Source organism: Leucopleurus acutus, assembly GCF_964270905.1.
Source record: "Leucopleurus acutus genome assembly, chromosome: X".
Lineage (NCBI taxonomy): Eukaryota > Metazoa > Chordata > Mammalia > Artiodactyla > Delphinidae > Leucopleurus > Leucopleurus acutus.
In genome coordinates this window covers 111305240-111327332 of record NC_139148.1, presented here as the reverse complement: position 1 = coordinate 111327332, position 22093 = coordinate 111305240, and the positions used below count along the sequence as shown (strand labels likewise).

The 22093-nt window shown below is 42.0% G+C and overlaps 1 protein-coding gene across 2 annotated transcripts in view; it reads right to left on the bottom strand.

The window, feature by feature from the left end:
• Positions 1–631: 631 nt before the first annotated feature.
• Positions 632–22093, bottom strand: part of OCRL (OCRL inositol polyphosphate-5-phosphatase) — a gene marked incomplete at its 5' end in the record, with an annotated part of 53549 nt that continues 32087 nt past the window's right edge. The window contains 10 exons of one of the 2 annotated variants that reach the window (XM_082864643.1): positions 632–1072; positions 1287–1398; positions 2152–2279; positions 2871–2955; positions 3876–3992; positions 7026–7049; positions 15278–15513; positions 15783–15948; positions 16582–16692; positions 21192–21327. In XM_082864643.1, coding sequence (XP_082720769.1) covers positions 948–1072; positions 1287–1398; positions 2152–2279; positions 2871–2955; positions 3876–3992; positions 7026–7049; positions 15278–15513; positions 15783–15948; positions 16582–16692; positions 21192–21327 — 1240 coding nt within the window. In that variant the 3' untranslated portion in view covers positions 632–947. The remainder of the gene's footprint in view (positions 1073–1286; positions 1399–2151; positions 2280–2870; positions 2956–3875; positions 3993–7025; positions 7050–15277; positions 15514–15782; positions 15949–16581; positions 16693–21191; positions 21328–22093) is intronic. The other variant, XM_082864644.1, reaches the window with a different exon arrangement.

The following is a 22093-nucleotide window of genomic DNA, read 5'->3' as shown; positions in this document are numbered from 1 at the left end:
GCCTCCCTTTTTGACTGTGGTACAAGTGTCGCTCTGGAGGTGGATTTCTAAGTGGGGGATGGGCCCCACAGACACCCAGGATTGGTTCACATGTAAAATTTGAATAAGAACCAAAATGGATGGTAGGAAGCAGGACCTGTTGAGCATGAATATTCTCACTCTTGAAACACTCAAAGTGCTTCCACTCTGACTGTGATTCTCTCACATCAATGAGATGTCATCTCTAACAGTCCCTAACATTCTGCTACTAAGTGTGGTCTGAGACAAGAGAATATGGTTCCACCCACTGCAGATGCATAATAGGCCAATGTTAGAGCAATGTACAGATGCCACTGTAGTAGAGATGCACAAATGCATGTAACAGCCACATGGAGATGGTTAACTCACTTTTGGAGACACCCAAGGAGTCACTAAGCTTCACCCAGACTTCTTTTGACATGATAGTGTTAGCAGAGTAGAGAGCAAAGGGGGTGATACGGGGAGGGGGTAGGGCCAAAGTGCTTTAGACGAAGGACTACAGACAAGTCTGAGCTACAGCAAGTAGTGCTTGTAGGCCTAGAATGGGAACATCTCAGAGTTTAGGCCTCAGGTGCTAAGGACAATCATGACAGCTGGGCAGGAGGGCAACAAACACATCCCCAGGTAAAGGAGTGTAAATACAGATTTCTTTGCCTTACAAAGAGAGAACAGAAAAACACCAAAATATGGTAACTTTGGCTTGGCAATATAAGTCTAAAAGTATCTTGCTGCGTAGGGTATGGTAAGGGAGGGATTAGGAAACTCGCTTCCTTTCGCACTAGAAACAGAACTTTTTCATGCCAACAGCCTCAAAATTCTGCAACAGACCCTTCCTGTGGCATATCTTTTCAAATCATTCTGAAATACTTGGTGCTCAAGATCTTCCGCCTCTAGAATCTTGTAGAGTAGTAAGAGGAAAAGGCTTATTATTAGTCTTCATCACTCCCAAGCAGAAAACTCAGAAGGAACTGGGTAGCACGCTGGCGGTCACTTGGAGTCTGTCTTGACATAAGGTTGGGTGGAGGCCTTAGAAGGAGGCTAGTGAAGAGAGTAGCTAGAGGGCGAGAGAAAGAAAAGGAGAAAACCCTTGGTCAGACACAACCTAAGCGAAGCCTCAGGGATGGGGGCTGGGGGGGCCAGGGGATGAGGGCAGTGGGAGGAAGTGACTGCCGCAGGCCTGGACACTAGGGAGGGAATACACGTGTGCACCGTACACGGACCGTCCTGACCAACGCCCCCGTGTGGCCATTCTTAGGAAGTGCTCTTACCGATCATGTTGGCGCTGACGTTGTTGTACTCAGTGAATTTTAACAGTTCTCGAAGGAATGCCATCAAGTAACGAAAAACATTTCTATGGCATCCTGGAAGCTGGGAAATCACCTGTTTTTTAAAAAAGGGGGTGGGCAGTGAGGATAACAGGTGGAGGAAGGGAGTAAGAAGAACTCACAGCTGCCATAAAAGTAGTTTATAATCCAACCCTTACAGGACTCCTCCTTTATTTACTCATGACCAATATAGTACCTGTCAAATGATAACTCCTGAGGCAGAATGCTCATCCTGTTTGGCCCCTGTCCACTCAATAAGCAGGTCACGCAGTTATCACACATTCGCATGCACGCCCTGCCTCAGGAGCAGACGGGTGTTAGCCTGGTCTTTTCCCATCTCCCTAGGCAGGTGGCTGTGGTTTTCTCTGCAATGCCATTTAGCATGGGTGGCAGCACCTCCCGATACTCACTAGTCTGATTCAGAGGTATTCTCAGCTATTGTGCATCAAAATCATTTCAAGATTAAAAACAAACACCAAGAAGACAAAAAGAAAGGCTCACAAGTGTCACCCACCCTCCCTGGTCATGTCATCCAGAATCCCATGTACGATCTGTTTCACTAATCTTACCCCAGAGTAGAGGTATCCACCCTACTCAATAGGTCAACTGGAAAAGGGTGGCAAATATAATAGGAAATAACACAACCTAAAATTTAAGGGGCCCAACTCTCAATGCTGCTGCCCTGCCATGAACAACAGATCCAGACCCATCCTACCCATAGCTGGATGCCCAGCTGGTTTGGTAAAAATCAATGATTTCTCTGTGGGGGAACATGCCTCAAACGCACTCTCAGAGCAATAAAATTCACCTGTCGGCAGATCCGGGGATCCTGAGCAGAGTCGAGGCATCGCTGATAGAGCTCATAACAGATGACAGGCTCTGGCAGGGCTTCCAGGAAAATGAGCAGCGCCTCAGCCACTGAGTGATTACTGCCAGCTGGATTGACTCCCGTCAAGGGAAAGAGGCTCCAAGGAAAAGGCCACACTTAGACCCGATTTTCTCCCTTCCTCAAGCTCCCTCAGGGATGGTTTCCTTCCTCTTATTCAGAGCACCCTGATCCTAATTGGGGTTTGATATTTTATTGGTCCAGGTATGCTGCAGCTGAGTTGTTACAGAATTGATCAAAGACTCTTGGGAGGTTTGGCCCAACTTGAAAGTCAAGGGAATGTGGCCTGTAGAATGACAGTTCACACTGGAAACTAGTCACCACCGTTTCCCATCCTCCTCCCTGTCCTGGTGACAGGAGTGATCATTGGCTTAAAGCAGAACAGCCCCATGGCTGTGGGTCCTATGTCCCATGCCAATTAAAAGTCGCCATTATCTAACCCTTGATTCCTTTTAGTAAGAGTCTGATAAGGAGAGAGGTCGAAAGTTCCTGAGAGGAATTAACTGTATAGTCAATGATTACCTTATAATAAAAGACAGCTACAAAGAAAATGAAGATGGAAAAAAAAATCAAATGTAGGTGGGAAGAAGAGTTTGGGCAAGTACATATCCAGCTTCCTAAGCCTTTGTCGAAAAGGATACGGATTGTCTTGGGAATGCTGGTATCCAGACAATCAATGATCTGCTGTAACTCCTCCTGCATTCCAGGGGTTTGGAACAGGTCCTCCTACCAAAGAGGTCACAATGAATGGAACACAGCATCAGCACTAAGGTTCTGACGATCACGCAGGGATCAGGAGAGCAGCAGGAAGCAAAGGGCAGGGTGAGGTGCATATTCGTGATTAGGAACACGAATATGTTCCTAATATATAAAAGGTGTGACAATGGCCCCTTTTCCCTTTATCATCTCTATCATCCATCTGAAATTTTATTTCAAACTAGAAAATTATCTTCAAAGGTTTCAGCCTGTACCTGATATGGCAGGGGACCAGAGGACTCCATGGGGAGACCAGGTGTTCCCACTTCTAGCCTCCTGACAAGTAGAAGGCAGAATCCAAACATGGAACCACATTCAAATACTGAGACAGAATGCTAGGGTAGGACTAAAAGGGCATGTCCATACCAAACCTTGCCTTCAAGTTCTTCACTTTTCCATAGGTGAGACAACATTATCTTTCAATTTAATCCCAAGAAAGTTTTCTTTTTTGGAAGAATGGGTTAGGGGTGGCAGGTATTTTAGATAGGATTGAAAAGTGAGGACCAAATTAAAGAAATGGGCTTGAAGTTTGCGTTGGACTTTGAAATCTGCAATGCTTCCATGACAGCTAAAACAGGCGTCACAGATTCAGGTGCTCAGCAGTCCAGGGGAAAGCATGTGTAGCCAGGAGACAGGGGAGGAGTTCGGCCCTGCTCCGCCATTACTCTTATGCCGTGGTCTTAGGTAAATCACCTAGCTTGCATGCTTCAGCTCTCACATCTGTAAATGGGGATACTTCCATCTGCCCAGGCAATCTGATATGACAGTGCTGCTCTGCGGAGGTGGCTTGGGAAAGTTAAAAGCACTGTATATACTGAGGTGAGGTATTATCATTTCCCACTGGACTCACACACCTTCCAAAGTTGCAGGGCAGGCCCACTCTCACTCACCTGGTGACAGGCGTGTCTGAATAAGTGATCTACCAGGAGCCAGATCTCCTTGGGGACCTTAAGAGGTTTCTCACTGGCACCTTCATCCAAGGGAACCATCTGCAGCAGGGATTTCTCCTAATAGATAAAAAGGGGTGAGAATCAAAAGGGTCTCAATGAAAATTTCTATGTGTAACCATCTCCCTCAAATTCTGCTTATGTGGGTATAATCTGATCTTCACCTCTTAAGACTTTTCATTTTTTCTCACTGGGACACTCCTGGTCAGAAGGCACTCGATACGGATTCCCACAGTTAAATGATCTCCTTTTCTAGATTCTTCACTTAACCGTTAAGCATTCCACTTGGGTTTATTATGTTTATCACGTGGATGCATTGTGTGCTGTAAATCCTTTCAAGGGTGACACTGAGAACCAGCAATACAGTCACGGTAGAGCCCACACACCACCGGAGACTCATGGACCATTAAATTACAACTGTCAACAGAGCACTTTGAGAGAGCAGCATCTACTTAGGTTTTTGCTGACTTTTTGTTGTTGTTGTTGACTTTTAACTTATTCTTCTTTCAGATCTTACCACAAATATCACAGCTTGCATTGTTGATTTAAATGACGTTCTCTGGTCCTCAGGAATGAAAGACAATTCACATTAGACCTACATATATGAATATTTCAGGCTTGATAGAAGGTCTAATTTTTTTTTTTTTTGCAGTACGCAGGCCTCTCACCGCTGCGGCCTCTCCCGTTGCGGAGCACAGGCTCCGGACGCGCAGGCTCAGCGGCCATGGCTCACGGGCCCAGCCGCTACGCGGCATGTGGGATCTTCCCGGACCGGGGCACGAACCCGTGTCCCCTGCATCGGCAGGCGGACTCTCAACCACTGCGCCACCAGGGAAGCCCAGAAGGTCTAATCTTAAGGCACTAAAACTCAAAGTCTTAAGATACAAAAATAGTAAACTGAATACAGCATACCAAGAGCCAGAAATACCATGAAAAGTCTAGGCTCTGAGTCCAGAAGTTATTCTTTATAGTAATAGCTCAGCAAAGAATTCTTGGGGCTTTGACTCCTTTCACCTAACTTTCTACTCTATGTTAGATTCTCCTGAAAGAATCTCAGAGGAAAACCCAGAAGTGACCTAAATTAGATCAGTAACTAAATCTGAACTTGAAAATGGGGAATAAATTCAATTACCTTATGTTTATATAGTCAAATATAAATTATACCGAAAAGATATCTTAAATAGCTTAAAAGGCATCTGAAGGCAGCCTTCATAAAAAATCTAGTGGAGAAAATGGTGACCAATTTTTGGCATCTTCCCCCTCCTACACCTCTGGCTTAAGGTCATATATATGTTCAAATTTAGGAAATGCTGTAAATTTGATCCACAACCCTTATTTAGCCATGTCACTTTAAGGGAAAGAAGAGAAGCATTTCATTACTTCCAGATAGTGTGTACACTAGAACAGAGCAGAGGGTTCTTCTTGACGTTCTGTTCTTCAATACGCACTGGTGACCTTTTAAAGCCACTGTGCGCCTTTCTAAGGGAATAAGGAAGAGAAGGCAGCATGACAGTTGGTTATCATTTAAAATCTATCTTCTTCACATTCGTTTTGCTTCCTTTCTTTCTTTCCCTGGGAATCTATCATTTGATATTCACGTTTCCTATAGTTGCCAGACCTTCTATCAGTGGCTCACCCACTAACTTCTTTCCAGTTGCAAGTATTAAATCCAGGCATCTAGATGATATCTGAGCCAAAACACTGTCCATAATGCACTCTGCTCACTTTCTGGACCAAGTGCAACACAAGTACAGATTCCTTAGCAGACACCTTCAAACTTACCATATATAAATTATTCAGCACTGATTCATGTACTTTTAAAAAAATCTGACATCCAATTAGCACTCTTCCTGTACTAAGGCATTAAGGCAACACAAGGCACTGTTCAAGATGAAAAGACTCATGGCCTGCTATTAACAGGGAAGGGCTGGGAAGCAGAGCCATCTCAATCCTTAGTGGTTTCAAAAGGTTAATAAAATGCCAGTAGGTTATATACACCATCCACTATCCATTTTCAAATTCATGTGTGATAATATGAAATGTCATACTTGTATCTCTGAAGTCTCGAGAAAGATTATGCACAAGAAACAATACTTTTTTTAAAAAGTCCACAAATTATCCTGAACTCTAATTTTCAAAGGGAAACCAGGCATGCTTTGTCTTCTTCTTTCAATGGGACACATTTAGTGCCTGATAAGCTCACACTCTGTAACGTTAGTGCTATTAACTGAAGCACAAAAACAGTACACCATCTCCACCAACAAACTGCATTAAACTCCACCAAATGGGGAGGTCACGTTAGATACTGTGTGAAAGTACTTTAAGAATGTTTTTCAAGCCCACGTTTCTCTACCGGATGGCCCTGTGTGGAGCCAGGCACCCTCCAGCTTGAAGATGGGGAGGTGGCAAAGCACCGCAGAAGGAGCGTTCACTCGGTTCCTTCACTGGGTATTCAGAAGACCCAGGTTCTAGTTCCCTCTGCCCCATACCCCTGATGTCAGGAGCAGTATAACTTCAGCGAGGTTTTTAACCTTCTTGGGCCTTGGTTGTCTATTAGAATGGAGAAGACACCTTACCCCGTCTGAAGGCAGGGAGCTCTACCAGACAATCCCTTATGATCTCATTCAGCTCTAGGATTCTAGTCTATGATCTGTTTCTTGATCGTACCTGTGTATTCTTTCAGTAATTAATCACTATTATCACTTCCCCCAAATCACTCTTAATGCAACAGAAATTCATTTCTGCTTTTACTATCATTGGAAACGGAAAATGGCAAACGGTACCCTCCTCCATCTCACAAGCTTTCACATACATCAAGACAGCTCTTTAGTTACTTCTTATTTCAAGAATACAAATCTGAAACCTTGAGTCCTATTGCTTTTATGTACTGGGTCTCAATGACTTGACTGGTGCAGTAAAATAAATATCTTTCCTGTACTTCAGACACACTTAAAGACAGCTGTCAGGACTTTGGGGGATTCTCATGCAGTCAGAGGTGTCTGATATGGGAAAGCCTCGGGATAAATTCCAGGGACCATGGCTAAATGTTAATCAAGCACAGGGAAACACATAACCGCCAATGGATTGCATTACCTTTTCTAGGAAGCTGTCTTCTTCCTGAGAGCAGAGCAGGAAAAGAAAGTCATTGACAGATAGAAAATGATTAGAATTAATTTACAGAATTAGAAACAGATCAGTATTATTAGAATGCACTACCTCACTAGATACATTTTAAATTCTTCAAATAAATCATGATTGTTGAAAATGGAACACATTCTCATATGCAAAGTTCTCTATCATGCGTATTCAAATTTTGTGCAGTATATTGAGACTATCGGTCAAGAAACATACATGTCCAGTCCTAGACTTTTGTGTCTTTTGGCAGCTGCCAGCTGAGCCAGCCAGACACCCACTGATACTTCCTTTTCCCGTGCTGCCTGGAGGCAGGCCCTGCCGCTATGCTGTGTGGCATCTCGCTCACCCTGACGCCACTTCAGTGGAAGAATTTGGCTGTGAGCCCGACAGCGGCCATTCAGGAGATGGTAAGCTTCTCTCCTCTCCACTGCCATGCCTCTCACCACCATAGCTAGCCTCCCAAGCAGTATCTCACACTCCTTTCCATCGCCCGGTACCCTCTCCCCTCCTCAAGGGTCCCTAAAGTCCTCAAATATGGAAGTCCCTCTGAAATGCAAATTCATTTCATTTCAGACCTTTGTGGACCATAAGATCCATCATTATCCCCTACTGGGTTTTCCTACAGAGTATAAGAGAAAAAAGAGAAGCAGGGGAGAGGGAAAAAGGTACCTTTTTAATCGCCTCTGTCTTTTGTGCTATTATTACAATGTAACAATGACAACAGCGACAGTAACTACTGCCACCACTTAGGAGGCATCTGCCATGTAGCAGTAACTGCAATGGGCTCTTATACAATGTCATTTAGTCTGCACATATGCACACAGTAGATATTATTCCTGTTTTACAGATGAGGAAACTGAGGCTCTGGGAGATTAAATCATTTGCCCACAGTCACACCATTAGGTATTAAGTGGCAGAATCAGGATTAGAACTCAGGTCTGACTGACTCCACAGTCATTACCACTATGCTCCCTTAGATAACTTGAAAAGGATAAACTGACTGCTTCTTAGACAAAGAGGCAGGGGAAAGCTTGGAGAATGTATTCTACTCCCAGCAGGCTAAAGACAGTTATAAGGTAGCAGGGTTAGTGGAAAGAGTACAGGCAGGGGTGTCAGACAGTCCTGGGTACAAATCTTCATGCTACCTCTTATTATTTTGTACAGACTGCAGGCAAGTTAGTAAACTTCATAGAGCCCCAGTTCCTTCATCTCTATAACAGGGATAATAACATGTACCTCACAGGGACACAGAAGCAGTCTAAAACACAGCGGGTGTGGGGCAGTGGTGACACAGTATGCCAGCAGCAGGCCTGGTCTCTCAAAGTTCCCTGCGCCCCCCAGCAACTTCCAACCCTGCCATGGGCCGCCAAGAACTTGGATATAAATCCCACGTCTCGGTCTGAGAGCAAAAGGAAAAATCCTGATCTTACCTTCACAGATGTGCAGGAGGTTGGAGGTGGGGAAATATGTGTTCCCTGATACTCCAAGTAGTAATGCTGGATGTATTTGTCCCAAATGACTGTTATATATGCTGGGTAGGGTTTTTAGTATTACTAGGTACATTATGAATTAAACATGCTCTTGTAGGTTTACCTAGACTTTTAAATACCATATATAGAATGAAATAAAAATAATCAGAGTAACAGTGCTTTAAAAAGTATACAATATTCATAGTATTGTAATTATAACACTTCTTAATGTGGAAGTTAATTCTGAGTGCCAAACATCTAATTTAACTAAATTTTGGAGCATAACCTTTTTTAAAATTTAGAACTACTTATTAACAAAGAGAGAATCTGCTTGTCTGACAGACTTCTCTATTTTCCCTCCTATGAATATGTGCCACATGATATGATGAGTAAAACCAGGCAGAGTTTTTATATACTAACCTGTCAAACCAAGCCCTCCAAAAGGTTTTCTTCAGGCATTGACTACCTACCAGTGCAAGGCAGTGAGCTAAATGTCTTTGAGGGGTAGGGGGGGTATGAAAAGTGAGGCTACAGAGAGGGGAAAGACACGGTCCCTGACTCGGGTTTACAACTGAATTGGGGTAAGGATTCCCAGAACTTATGGCCTGGCACTACTGTAATTCACCAATATGAGTTCTCAATAAATGGTTAAAACAAAAAACCAGGGGTTCAAAGGAAAGAGAGATGGCTTTCAACTGGGGCTGTCAGCGGACTTTTTCACAATGGTGATGTAACCTAACTAGCCCTTGAAAGATTCACAGGATTTAAAAGGGCAGAAATGGGGTGGGGACATTACAAGTGGGAGGGGACAGAAATAAACAAAGTTGCAGAGAAGGTAAATCACAAGGTGAGATTAGGGAAGAGTTAGTCATCTGGTTCGTGGGGAGCAGGAGGGGATAATAAGAAAAATAGTAGGAAATAAATCTAAGAAGGTGTGTTGAAGTCAGACTTTGCTGGACCTTGAATGACAGGTAAAGCAATTTGGATCGTATTCAGCAGGCATGGGGGAGCCGCATGCCTAACTTTAAGCAAGGAAGTGATAGGCCCCAAAGCTGTATTACAGAAAGATCAGTCTGACAGCCCTGAAGAGGGAAAAGAGAAGGCTAGAGAAATAGAGGTGAAGGGAATCGTTAAAAGGCTATTGAGGTAGGTCAAGCAGGAGAGAGCAAGCACCTCAACTAATAATGGGAACATAATATTTTTTAAAAAATGAATGGGGCTTCCCTGGTGGCGCAGTGGTTAAGAATCTGCCTGTCAATGCAGGAGAGACACGGGTTCGAGCCCTGGTCCAGGAAGATCCCACATGCCGCAGAGCAACTAAGCCCTCAACTAAGTTGTGCACCACAACTACTGAGCCTGCACTCTAGAGCCTGCAAGCCACAACTACTGAAGCCTGCATGCCTAGGGCATATGCTCTGCAGCAAGAGAAGCCACCGCAATGAGAAGCTCGTGCACTGCAATGAAGAGTAGCCCCCTGCTTGCTGCAACTAGAGGAAGCCCACGTGCAGCAATGAAGACCCAACGCAGACAAAAATAAAATAAATACAATTAAAAATAATATGATAAAAAATTATTTTAAAAAATGAATGGATACAAGAGAAAACTCTGAAATCAAAAGGACTTTGATACTGGTGGAGGGGCAGCAGATTTACACTGAGAGTTTATTTCTCTGACTTCAGGCATAAAGTAGGTGTAAATTATATTTATTTCAAGTCTAGGTTCAACTCTGAAAATAGAAACACCACTTAGCTCTCACTAATAAAGAGCATTCTCTTAAGGTAGTCCTAAGGTTGCTGCTCATCACTTAGTTCAACTGACTTGCCCACTTTCCGCAAAAGGCTACGTGTTGATCACATTAAAAAAGGGAAAAGTGTCCAGGAGTCCCCAGCAGGGCAACACTGGCATATTACAAATGCACTGCAAATCATTCTTCATCCCAGCATTCACCCTTAGAGGAATTTTCCCAGTAGTAAATGCAGCTAAAATCATGTAAAAAGAGTCATTTAGAGGCAGATTCAAATTTAAAAATAAAAAGCAGAAAACAGAATGGATACTGAAGTTCTAGAAAGGACTCATTCATGTGAAATATAAAAAGAAACACAAACCATACACTTAACAGGATAAGAAATGGGTTGTTAGATCAGTAAGACAAAGTAAACACCTACTTGGAGAGATCACTGGGAACAAATTAATCACCAAGTTGTTATTCGTGTTATTTCAAATTTTTGATATTGTTCTCCTAATAGACATGTCCCCAAGCAAATACAGCTGGGTCCCCCATCCCTCAACTTTTTTCACCTCTGTATTTACAAGCCAAACCTTTAACTGGTGGGTTCAAGCCTGGCCTCCTCTCTACTAGTCCAGTCTACATGCAAACCAGAATGTTCCTCCAAATATGTCCATTTACAGCCACATACAACTCATTAAAGACTTCCGGTGGATCTAGATGCCCTCTGGCTCCAGTATAAACTCATCTGTTGACTTCAAGACTCTCTATCCCCCGGGACTTCCCTGGTGGTCCAGTGGGTAAGACTCCACACTCCCAATGCAGGGGACCTAGGTTCAATCCCTGGACAGGGAATTAGATCCCGCCTGCATGCCACAACTAAAAAGCCCACATGCCGCAAGTGAAGATCCCACATGCCACAACTAAGACCCGGTGCAGCCAAAATAAATAAATAAATAATAAATACTAAAAAAAAAGAGCAAAAGTGTTAATTTAAAAAGAAAAAAAGGGACTTTCCTGGTGGCGCAGTGGTTAAGAATCCACCTGCCAACGCAGGGGACACGGGTTCGATCCCTGGTCCAGGAAGATCCCATATGCCACGGAGCAACTAAGCCCATGTGCCACAACTACAGAGCCTGTGCTCTAAAGCTCACGAGCCACAACTACTGGGCCTGTGCGGCACAACTACTGAAGCCTGCACACCGCACAGCCCGCACACCGCAACTACTGAGTCCATGCACCGCGACTACTGAAGTCCACACGCCTAGAGCCCGTGCTCCACAAGAGAAGCCACTGCAGTGAGAAGCCCGTGCACTGCAACGAAGAGTAGCCCCTGGTCACCACAACTAGAGAAAGCCCGTGTGCAGCAATGAAGACCCAATGCAGCCAAAAATAAAATATAATAAAATGAGTTTAAAAAATAACATAAAACTGGGCTTCCCTGGTGGCGCAGTGGTTGAGAGTCCGCCTGCCGATGCAGGGGATACGGGTTCGTGCCCCGGTCCGGGAAGATCCCACATGCTGCAGAGTGGCTGGGCCCGTGAGCCATGGCCGCTGAGCCTGCGCGTCCGGAGCCTGTGCTCCGCAACGGGAGAGGCCACAACAGTGAGAGGCCCATGTACCGTACCGCAAAAAAAAAAAAAAAAAAAAAAACCAAACAAACAAAAAACCAAAAACATAAAACAGAGTAATAACATGTAAATATTAAAAAAAAAGACTCTATCCACTGCTCCCACCCTACTTAACCAGCTTCACCCACCAAAACAGGCTGAATCTGAGACTGATTTTCACAGAGATTAGCTGGTCAATCAATAAGCTTTTATAGCATATAACGGCTTGAGTAAACAGCACAGGAAAGGAATCTATTGTTGATACAAATTACAAGCTCCACAACTCTCATTCTAAGTGACTTTCCAAAATATTGACTTACTAAACACACTGGACATGAGCCAATAAAAGTAGTTAATGTTTAGATTATCTGTAACCAAACTCCCTACTAACCTCGATTTAGAATTTAGCCGTATTGTGCATACAGGTAAACTTTCTTAAATTATAAGAATCCACATAAACTCCATAATATTTTGCATCCAATGTATAATGAATAAATATTGACGATTTTATGCTACTTAATATGCTAATTAATAAACCAGAAAAATCTATCTTGATTCTGGAAAAGAATAAAGATAATTACAAACAGATTCTCCTCTGTTTGCCACCTGTGCTAATCCCAACAGTCCTAGTAGCGGCAAAGTCACTATCAGGAAGAATGAAAAGGACTTATGCCAGTTACTTTATTCTGCATTTGGGGGGAAGAGCATGTGGCACAAGAATCTTTGTGAAAACAGTACAGGGAGAGTCAACACAGGCACTGAACTCATTTTTGGTTTCACTCAAATTTTAGAGTAAATAATACAAAAAAGGACAACAGGTATCATTATTAATAGCCTTGTCTCACGGGATTTGAAATATCATCTTGGGTCTTGGAACAAGCATGAATAAACAAACCTAAGAAAGCATTTCAGAAGGTCAAAATCAAGCCAAAACACAGTGGGAAGGTATTACAAATGGGGAACAGATAATCTTAGATTTCTTGTTTACTGCCCCACACTAATATGGATAATTTCCTCATCAATGAGATCCAGGAATTTATTAAATGCAACAGGCTGTGAAAAGAATCAGAACCCTAAATCCTACAAAATAAACGCTTTAACAGAATAAATGGTGACCACACACATACAATTTAAGAAGAACTCAGCAATTTTGTAATGAAAAATGATCTGGGTTCTATTTTTTAAAACTTTGAATCATGTGTGCACAAGAAGAAAAAAGGCTTCCTATAGAGCCATTAACTCCACTAAAGATTTTGACTACTTCCTATTCATGGTCAAATGTGGTTGAATTACTTGATAATATTTTAAATAAAATAAACATTTTTAATGCTGGTTGAGTCTCCTTCTTGTCACTTTAATTAATATGGGACAATTGCAGTAAAGGGTAGTATAATGCGTCTGCCAACTCTGACCAAATAGTTCCAGTTTATAGGAAATAAGGTGGGAGGAGGGAGTACAAAAAGACAGGTTTAAAAATTACCAAGAGGAAACAATCAGACAAATTTAAGAAATGTCAGACCCCTGACTGGACAATTGCCCTGGACTCTTAAAAGGCAAAGTCGTTAAAGGAAAAAGGAAAGAACTGTTCTACTCTAAAAGAGACTGCAGAGACCTCACCAAATGTACTGCATGAACCCAGATCTGATCTTGGCTTTACAAAAGCTATGAAAGAAATTATTGGGACAACTGGAGAAATCTGAATACCGAGTATCTAGTTTTCTTAGGTGTCATAATGGCACTGTGCTGATATAGAAGTTGTTCTTTTTCTTAAGAGAGGCAGGCCAAAGTGTTCACTGGTGAAGTGACACATCACCACTTAATTTCAAATGGTATAGCAAAAAAAAAAGTATATGTCAGTATATGTGTATAAGGCATGTGGGTGTTGTTCACTGTACTGTTCTTTCAATTCTTCTGCACATTTGCCATTTTCATAATAAAAGTTGGGAAAAAGAAAGCTGGGAAATGGTGTCTGGGATGGAGGCAAGGGGTAGGGAAAAGAAAGGGAGACTACTTCATTTAGAACATATTCTAAAAGGTGAAATAATACATTCAAAAGATAGGAATATGGTGGTAGAAGAAAAAATAAGTATCATGAAAAATAACAGAATGTCAGGATATGAATTTCTGGAAAAAAAATGGTTGTCTCTCAACCAGGGCTAATACACTCAGTCATGAGGGCTCTAGGGAAACAAGCATAATTCCAAGAAAGAATGCTGGGACTGAACTCAAGGGTTTTAATCTGCCATCTGAGTCATCACTAAAACAATTCCATGGCAACAGAACAGATCACACTCTGACAAGCCAGCAGCCTGCCCGCCGGTCTAGCCCTCCCCGCTAGATGATACAATCACTGCTCCGGCTAGGCCAAAAGGATCAATGTGAATACTAATGGTAATGATAACATAGGGCTGTCACGCCATCTAATTTTCTTTGGTAAAAGACCAAGAGTATACTTTCATAGCCCGAAGAGGTCTGCACACAAATCCAACAATATTTTCACTTAGAAGAAAGGTTCTTAACAGAATGAACTTGTTACTAAATTAATTTTCGTTCCTGAAGATAATAAGCATTTCCTCCATAAGGACATTGATATTATAGCTTGGTGTCGGAGAAGAGAAATCCTCCTCCTTTCTTTTCTTGAGTGAGTCACATTAAACTTGTATCAAACTTCAGTGCATATTATAATCATCCAGGATGCTGATAAAATGCAGATCTCCAGGTCTTGCACCCTGAGATTCTGATTCCGTTGCCAGAGGTGAGTGGGGGGAAGGGCCTGCACTTGTGTAAGGACCCCTGGGGGTTCTGAGGCAGGTACTCTGAGGTTCACTTATGGCCTGGGCTCCAACAAGCAGCTGAGTCTGACTTGGATTAGATATGATGATATAGTGAGGGGCTCTGGACTGGAAATCAGAAAATCTGGGTGACAGATTTGTCACTAATTTATTCCACTTTGGGCAAGTTATTGTCTCTGTGCCTCAGTTTTCTCATATATTTAATGAGGATAATACCACACCCCCCCCCGCCCCGTTACTGGACCTCACATACATGCTAATTTATACAAAAATGACTTGAAAGTATGAAGAGCATAACAAGTAAGCATATCTTTATATCTCAAAGTTATAAATCTTTGAGAAAGGAGGCTTTAATCTAATTCAGTGAACTTCGTATTATCTCATATTCCTGACAAGAGCCAATTACATATTACCTTCTCCTCTTTCCTTTTAGGCTTAATCCAATGAAAGGCGTGTTAAAGTGACATTCTTATTCTTATTTATCACTTGCCATCCACCCCCCAGTTCCCCTGCCAGCCCTGACAAAAGAGGAAGCACAGAGAGAAGGAGGACATCAGTTAAGCACTGCGAAAATTCTATCTAAAGGAGATGCATGTCTTAGGATGCCTCTTACCAAGTCTATGAGTTTGGTAACAGGAACTTCTCGGATTGGTCTTTTCATTCGGCACAAAGCCTCTAAGGATGTACCAAAACAACTTGGGAAGTAATTTCCACTGATGGTCAAGAAGTAATCTTTGCCTCGATCCAGGTGAAGGACAAGAATATCTTCAATCTTATCTTCCCCTGAGTTCAGGATGGTCACAGAGTCTTTGCTGACATACACATCAAGGGAAATGTCCACAGTCTCATCTGAAATGTAAGAGATGGTACATGATAACAGAAACTTCCAGTGGAAAAGCAAAAAGGGGATGAGAACCAACAGAAGAAGTGTCCTCTAAAAAAATCATTAAGTGATGACGGAGAGATGGGACACACGGAAGAGGGAGGAGCCCCAATACAACGACAGTGGAGGTGAGAGACGTATGGTTAGAAAACAAGAAGTTAATCAAAGGGAGGGAATGGCAGTCATGAGGGGATGGTACATCGCGAGCAGAGACAATGGTAAAGGGAAAACTCACTTGGCTCCAAGTAGCCCTCACAAGGTTCAGCCCGAAGCCATGGCTTGCAGTACTGGCTGTCATTAAGCTTAGGGATGAAAGAAAAATGGCAGGGAACCTGTCCATTGTTGCTGATCTGGAACTTCTCCTTTTGTAGTTGCCGAAACTTCACATTCTCAAACACAAACTGGGGAATAACAGACAGACACAAACATGCATCACTAGTAGGGGAAGAAAGTCAGTTGGATTATTCCATAGAGAATATGAATAAAGAATGAGGTCATTATTAACCATTATTAACTGCCGGATGCACTCGCCAAGCGAGCCAGCTACCCACTGTCCCCTCTCACAACAGCAGAGAAGGAGCCAGGCAGCTCTTGCTACTTCTCTAGGCTACTCTGATTGTTCCTGGGATCCTAAGAGTATAATCCCACCTGGGGTCAGGGCATGCATCCCATGACCAGGTCCTGATTCCTGAGATATGAATTGGCCAGCAACTCTGAAATATTAAATAAGAGCAGCTGACATCTGAGCGCTTACTTTGTGCCCGGCGCTGTTTTAAGGGCTTTGCATGTATTAACTCGGGTAATCCTCACAACGTCCTCTTTATCCAAAAAAGGAAACTGTGGCTCTGAGAGGGTAAGACGCTCGCCCACGGCCACACGTCTACTAGATGGCAGTGCTGGGACCAAAGTGGAGGCAGTCTGCCTTCAGCTCACACAGTCTTCATGACTTTGCAGTGTTGCCTTCTCCTAGTTACATGGTTTCCCCTGTGCGACCACGATGGGCAGCAGATGGGCAGCCGTGTGTGCTTCCTCACCTCCCTCCGGCTGAGTTCTAAGGAAGGAAGGAAGTCATTTTCCATTCTATCCATGATGCGTACAATATCTTCAAACACTTTCCGGTACCTCCGTTCATCCACAACCTTCACCTGAAAGAAAATGAACCCTCTTTTCAGTCTTACATGCGTGTAGCTCATCTTCCTTTAAGATTACCTAACAGTTTAAAACCGGTCATTATAGCAACCATTTCAAATAAACTGTGGTGCAAAGAACATCCTCAAACACTTTCTGAAATCTCGCTCCATCCACAACTTTTACCTGAGAAAAACAGACAGATCCTTATTTTAGTCTTTTGTACTCTCAACTTATATATCTCTAAGAGTCTAACGATCTTTAAAAAGGCCACTAAAACAAACATAAATTATGGGATCACACACCATAAGGTAAAGGTAAGGTTAATTGGTTAACTTCTTGGAAAAGTTAAACCTCTGTGCTACGAAGCTTGGCAATAATAAATATTTGGGAAGAATATTTTCTTGCTCCATTGTTAAGTAATTTGGTGGTGGAGAAAATGTGACGATGGTGCTAAAACTTATTTCCTGCACTATACAAACTGATAGTGTCAAAACATACCTATCACATTTTCTAACAATGATCATAAAGTGCTAAAACAGCAGAAAAAATGACTAACGCATTTAACTCTATTAGCTGTTATGCACGATGCCAAGAATCATAATACCAATATAATACCAATGCTCAGATTATATGATGATAAAAGTATGTTAGTAAATAGACCCTATGGCCGTTTTAGAAAACGGCCGACACAAAATGTCCCAGATCAGAGTAAAAGCATGACGATAAACAAATCATCTTGCCTAATAGATCGAAAAAACTCCCATCTGACACAGCACTTTCGGCTTCCTGACACAGCTGTGCTTTTTTTTTTACTATTAAAACTTTATACAAATCGATGCCCAAAACAAACATAATTAACATACCATTTTCACTTATTAAGGCCCCAGTTTCTTTTTAGAATAGAAAACTTCACAAACTCAATTTTTAAAAAAAGATTGATGTATGCAGTAGAGGCTGTAAAGAAAGTGTGGAAAATAAGAACATCAAAGCTGAGTCTCAAAGACTGTGGAGGTTTTTACATATCTGAACCATAATGATTAGAGAACTTAGGAGTAAGCAATCACTAGCGTCACCAGGGTGCCCACTACAGTGTTACATTAAGAGGAATTTTATACTTTTTAAATTCTTTTTCAACATTTTGCAACTTAAAAAAAAATTTATTAATTTATTTTGGCCGTACCGCACAGCATGTGGGATCTTAGTTCCCTGACCAGGGATCGAACCTGCGCCCCTGCATTGGAGGCGTGGCATATTAACCACTGGACCACCAGGTAAGTCCCTTTGCAACTTTTTATTTCAAAAAGTATTTTACATATGTCATCTTATTTTCACAACAACCTGTGAGGCTACCAAAGCAAGGATTATTCTTCTCACAGTTGAGAATATCAAGGTACAAAAAGATCAACTAAGTTGCTCACTGCCACAGTTAATAGCAGAGGTGATATCTGGACCTCTAGCATAAGACCCCTTCCAAAATACTGGATATGTGACAGGACCAACTTGGGTATGTCTTTTTTTTGAGGCGGGGGTAGGTCTTAAAAACACAAATGCCTCAGCTCACTGATAGCAATCTCCAGGGGGCGGGGTCCATGCTTTTGAAGCTCTTTAGGCAATTCTGATGTCCACCAAAGTCTAAGAACCAATGCAACAGATCCCATTACCAAGTGCAGGGGTGGGAACCCCATCTCAGCTTAATCTCAGCCAGCCCACAGCAAGTCTTCTGAAATTAATTGGCCCCTGAGTACTTGGTCCCTTTGTTAACAGTCACTGATGTGAATGGTGGTAAGAAATACAATGTGGTTCTTAAAGCCTCTAATCATAGTGTGCCCAAGAGTCCAAAGTATGGGGTGGTTACCCAATAAAATCAAAGCTCTTCTCAGTGGGTTATCATGATCATAACCCTTAATGTTCAGTAAGAATAATGAAGGGGAAAATGTTACCACAGAATGTCACCACTTGATACATCCACTTTAGAAAAGGAGATTACCAATAAAATTAGGAATTAAGAAATATGTACAATGAGCTAGATCTTTATGTAATAACACGGATAGCTCTCCAAGATACACCACTGAATTAAAAAAAAAGTTGCAGACCAACACATACAGTATGAGACCATTTATGATATATACACACCAACAAACAAAACACCACCATATTGTGTATGGGTAAACAGAAAAGGTCTAGAACTGTGCTATCCAATATTATAGCCAGTAGCCACATAAGGACATTTAAATTTAAATTACTTCAAATTAAATAAAATTGAAAGTTCATTTCTCTCAGTCACACTTCAAGTGATCAATAGCTGCCTGCAGGTAATAGCTACTGGATGGGACAGGACAGATCTAGAACATTTCCATCATCACAGAAAATCTATTGGACAGTGCTGGTCTAGAAAGAAATAAATTCATAAGGGTAGTTGGCCGGGCTAGGGAGTGGGGTTTAGCGCAAAAGTGGAAGTGGGGGATAGAAGAGGCACTGAAGACCTTCAGCCTTATCTGTGAATTTTGCTTACTTCTATTTTTATTTTAAAGAGAAAACACATTTTAATTCCTGTGTGATTTAAAAAGTATTAAAAACTAGAAAGGTAGACCTTTATTAAAGATACACAAAAATACACAGAAAGCATGGAAAAATTGTAAATATCCTGCTGGGAGCTCTGAATTAATATGTATGGAGTATTACAAATACTCTGAGGTTCTGAAAAGAAATACAAACAGAAAAGCTAAGCATAGCTGATGAAACAAAAACGGTTAGTGTCTGGGGGAAAGACATCCTTTTAAAAATGGATTAAGAGAACTCAAATGAAGAAAACAGGGCAGTCCACAAGCACAAGCTAGAAATTAGGTGGGTTAAAAGTAGTATCTGGGTTTCCCTGGTGGCGCAGTGGTTGAGAGTCCACCTGTCGATGCAGGGGACATGGGCTCGTGCCCCGGTCCGGGAAGATCCCACATGCCGCGGAGCGGCTGGGCCCGTGAGCCATGGCCGCTGAGCCTGCGCGTCCGGAGCCTGTGGCTCCGCAACCGGAGAAGCCACAACAGTGAGAGGCCCGCGTACCACAAAAAAAAAAAAAAAAAGAAAAAAAAGAAAAAAGTAGTATCTGAAGGTATATCTAGTCAGTAAGTTCTCTGGAACTCTGCAGGCATTGTGGGGGTAGGAGAAAGAACATCTATAAGTTTGGGAATTAAACAGGCTTAAGAGACTTGAATCTCAGCTCTCCTTCTAACTGCATGCTCTTAAAGAAGTTTATTTAAACTCACTGGTTCTCCACTTGCTCATCTGTTAAATGAGAAATATTTAACTCAAAGCACTGCTGTGAGGAGTAAATGAGATGGGTGTAAATTGCCTAGTACAGTCTCTGGCACGTACTAGCGACTTTTTGAGGAACACATACTATTATTATTCATTATTATTTTAAAATTTCAAAGTGGATAAAGTCAAGTCATGATTGCCTCAATAAAATTTAGAATCTATTCTAAGATGAAGAACAAATTTTGTACATAAAGGAAATGCCCCCAAGTCATTCCCCTTTAAGACAGGAGGAGGATAAGACATATTGGTGAGAACCTATCTCAGAAGCCAAAATAATCAACATACACCCAGAGGAAAGAAATCTACCCTACTGTGCTCTTCGCATGTCTTACCTCATTAATCCTCTTAAGTAGGTACCATTGTTATTCCCATTTTATAGAGGAGGAAACTGAGGCAGAGGGATGTTACATAAATTTTCCATTGTTACAGTTAGAAAGTGGTTGAGCTGGGAGGCAAATTTAAGCAGTCTAGCTATAACGTCCATTCTATCAAGCACTGCCCAATATAGATTCTGCCAGATTACATGACTGTAGGTCTGGAAAAACTGCAAGAAATAATCTAAATGTACTAGCTGTAATAAAGTGAGTCAACAAGATCCCAAGATATAACTTGCATACTAATAACACACAGCTAGAAAACAAAAACTTTACTCACAACAGAGACAAAAAATTAAACAACTGGCCATTAATCCAGCCCAGGATGCAATAGAGTTAAAGAGAAATTTCAAACCTGTGCTCCTGGATGGGAAGACTTCACTATCTTAGTTAGTAGAACTAACAATATGCCTCTTAACATTATATACAGATTATGTTGTATTCTGACCGGTCTGTGCCTTTGTTCCTGCTGTCCCCAGCCCTCTACCTGGAACCTCTCTCTTGGTGCTTCCACTCCTTACTATTTTATCTGATGAGGACCTACTCATCCTTTAAAACCTAGCTTTGAACTCTTCTTTATGTATAATGACTTTAGGAGGTGAAGGGTGCTACCCAGCCATTATGCAGCATGAGAAACACCTGTGTCACTAAACGGCCATGTGGACAGCATTTAGGAGGGTCAAGGGCACTAACTTCTCAATGCTGCAAATGATTATTTGGTTATGAAAACATTATGGCTCACTGAATTACTGACCCGTTCTGAGTCTAAATAACGCTCTAAGAATAGATACTTAACACACAAACGACTGCATGAACAAACAAGTGTTTACCCCAATGTGGAAGAGGGCGCTAACAGGCTTGTGGTCACTGGTTTTCAGTTCCATGTGACTCCGGTAATGAAGCTGATTAACGTTAATTCCTCTCCAGAGAATTCGGTCACACCAGGCTGGAACCCGACATTTCCCACTGCAAAAAAAGTAAGGAATTAGAATAACATACCACACAAGAACGGAATACCTACCACACTGGTTCAGACCTGAGTTAGGCCCTCTTGTTATCTGCTTCTCCTTCCCTAACGACTCCAGCTATTATCTTCCCTACTATATTGCAAGCTCTGTGAAGGGACTGTGTCTGCTTGTTTGTCACTGCATTCTCAGCCCCTAGCACAGTATCTGATGTAAAGTAGGTGCTCAATGAATAGTTATCTAATGAATGAATAAACGGTGCTCCTAAGATTAGGATTATATCTTCAATATTGTTGCCCCAGGGGAAAACAGAATAGCACCTTCTTAAAATACCCTCAGAAGGACAGGATTATATTCAGAACACTTCCTCTTCATTTGCTCTATCAACAGCAATGATGCTTCACAACAGATAGACAACTAATAAAATCTAAAAATCCAATCCTATATTCCTAGACTGGGCTTAATCACTGGAGATGGGTAACAGTAGAGATTTCTTTAAACCTGTACTTTTATGGATAAGTCGAGCTTCTTCTAATAAAGATGAACTAACACCTAAGCATGCAAGTCTGAACAAATAACAGCCCATAAGAATACCAAGGGGAGGGAAAAAGCCTATTCATCATTCTATTAAAATAAGCAACACCTGTACACCTGATCCAGACGGTGACACAAATAAAGTTCTTATCAGTAGCTCTTCAGTTGACTCTCAAGTCAGGTGAGTGGAATAAACAAGGCAATGTGCACAAGATCTCTCAGAGTCACTTTTC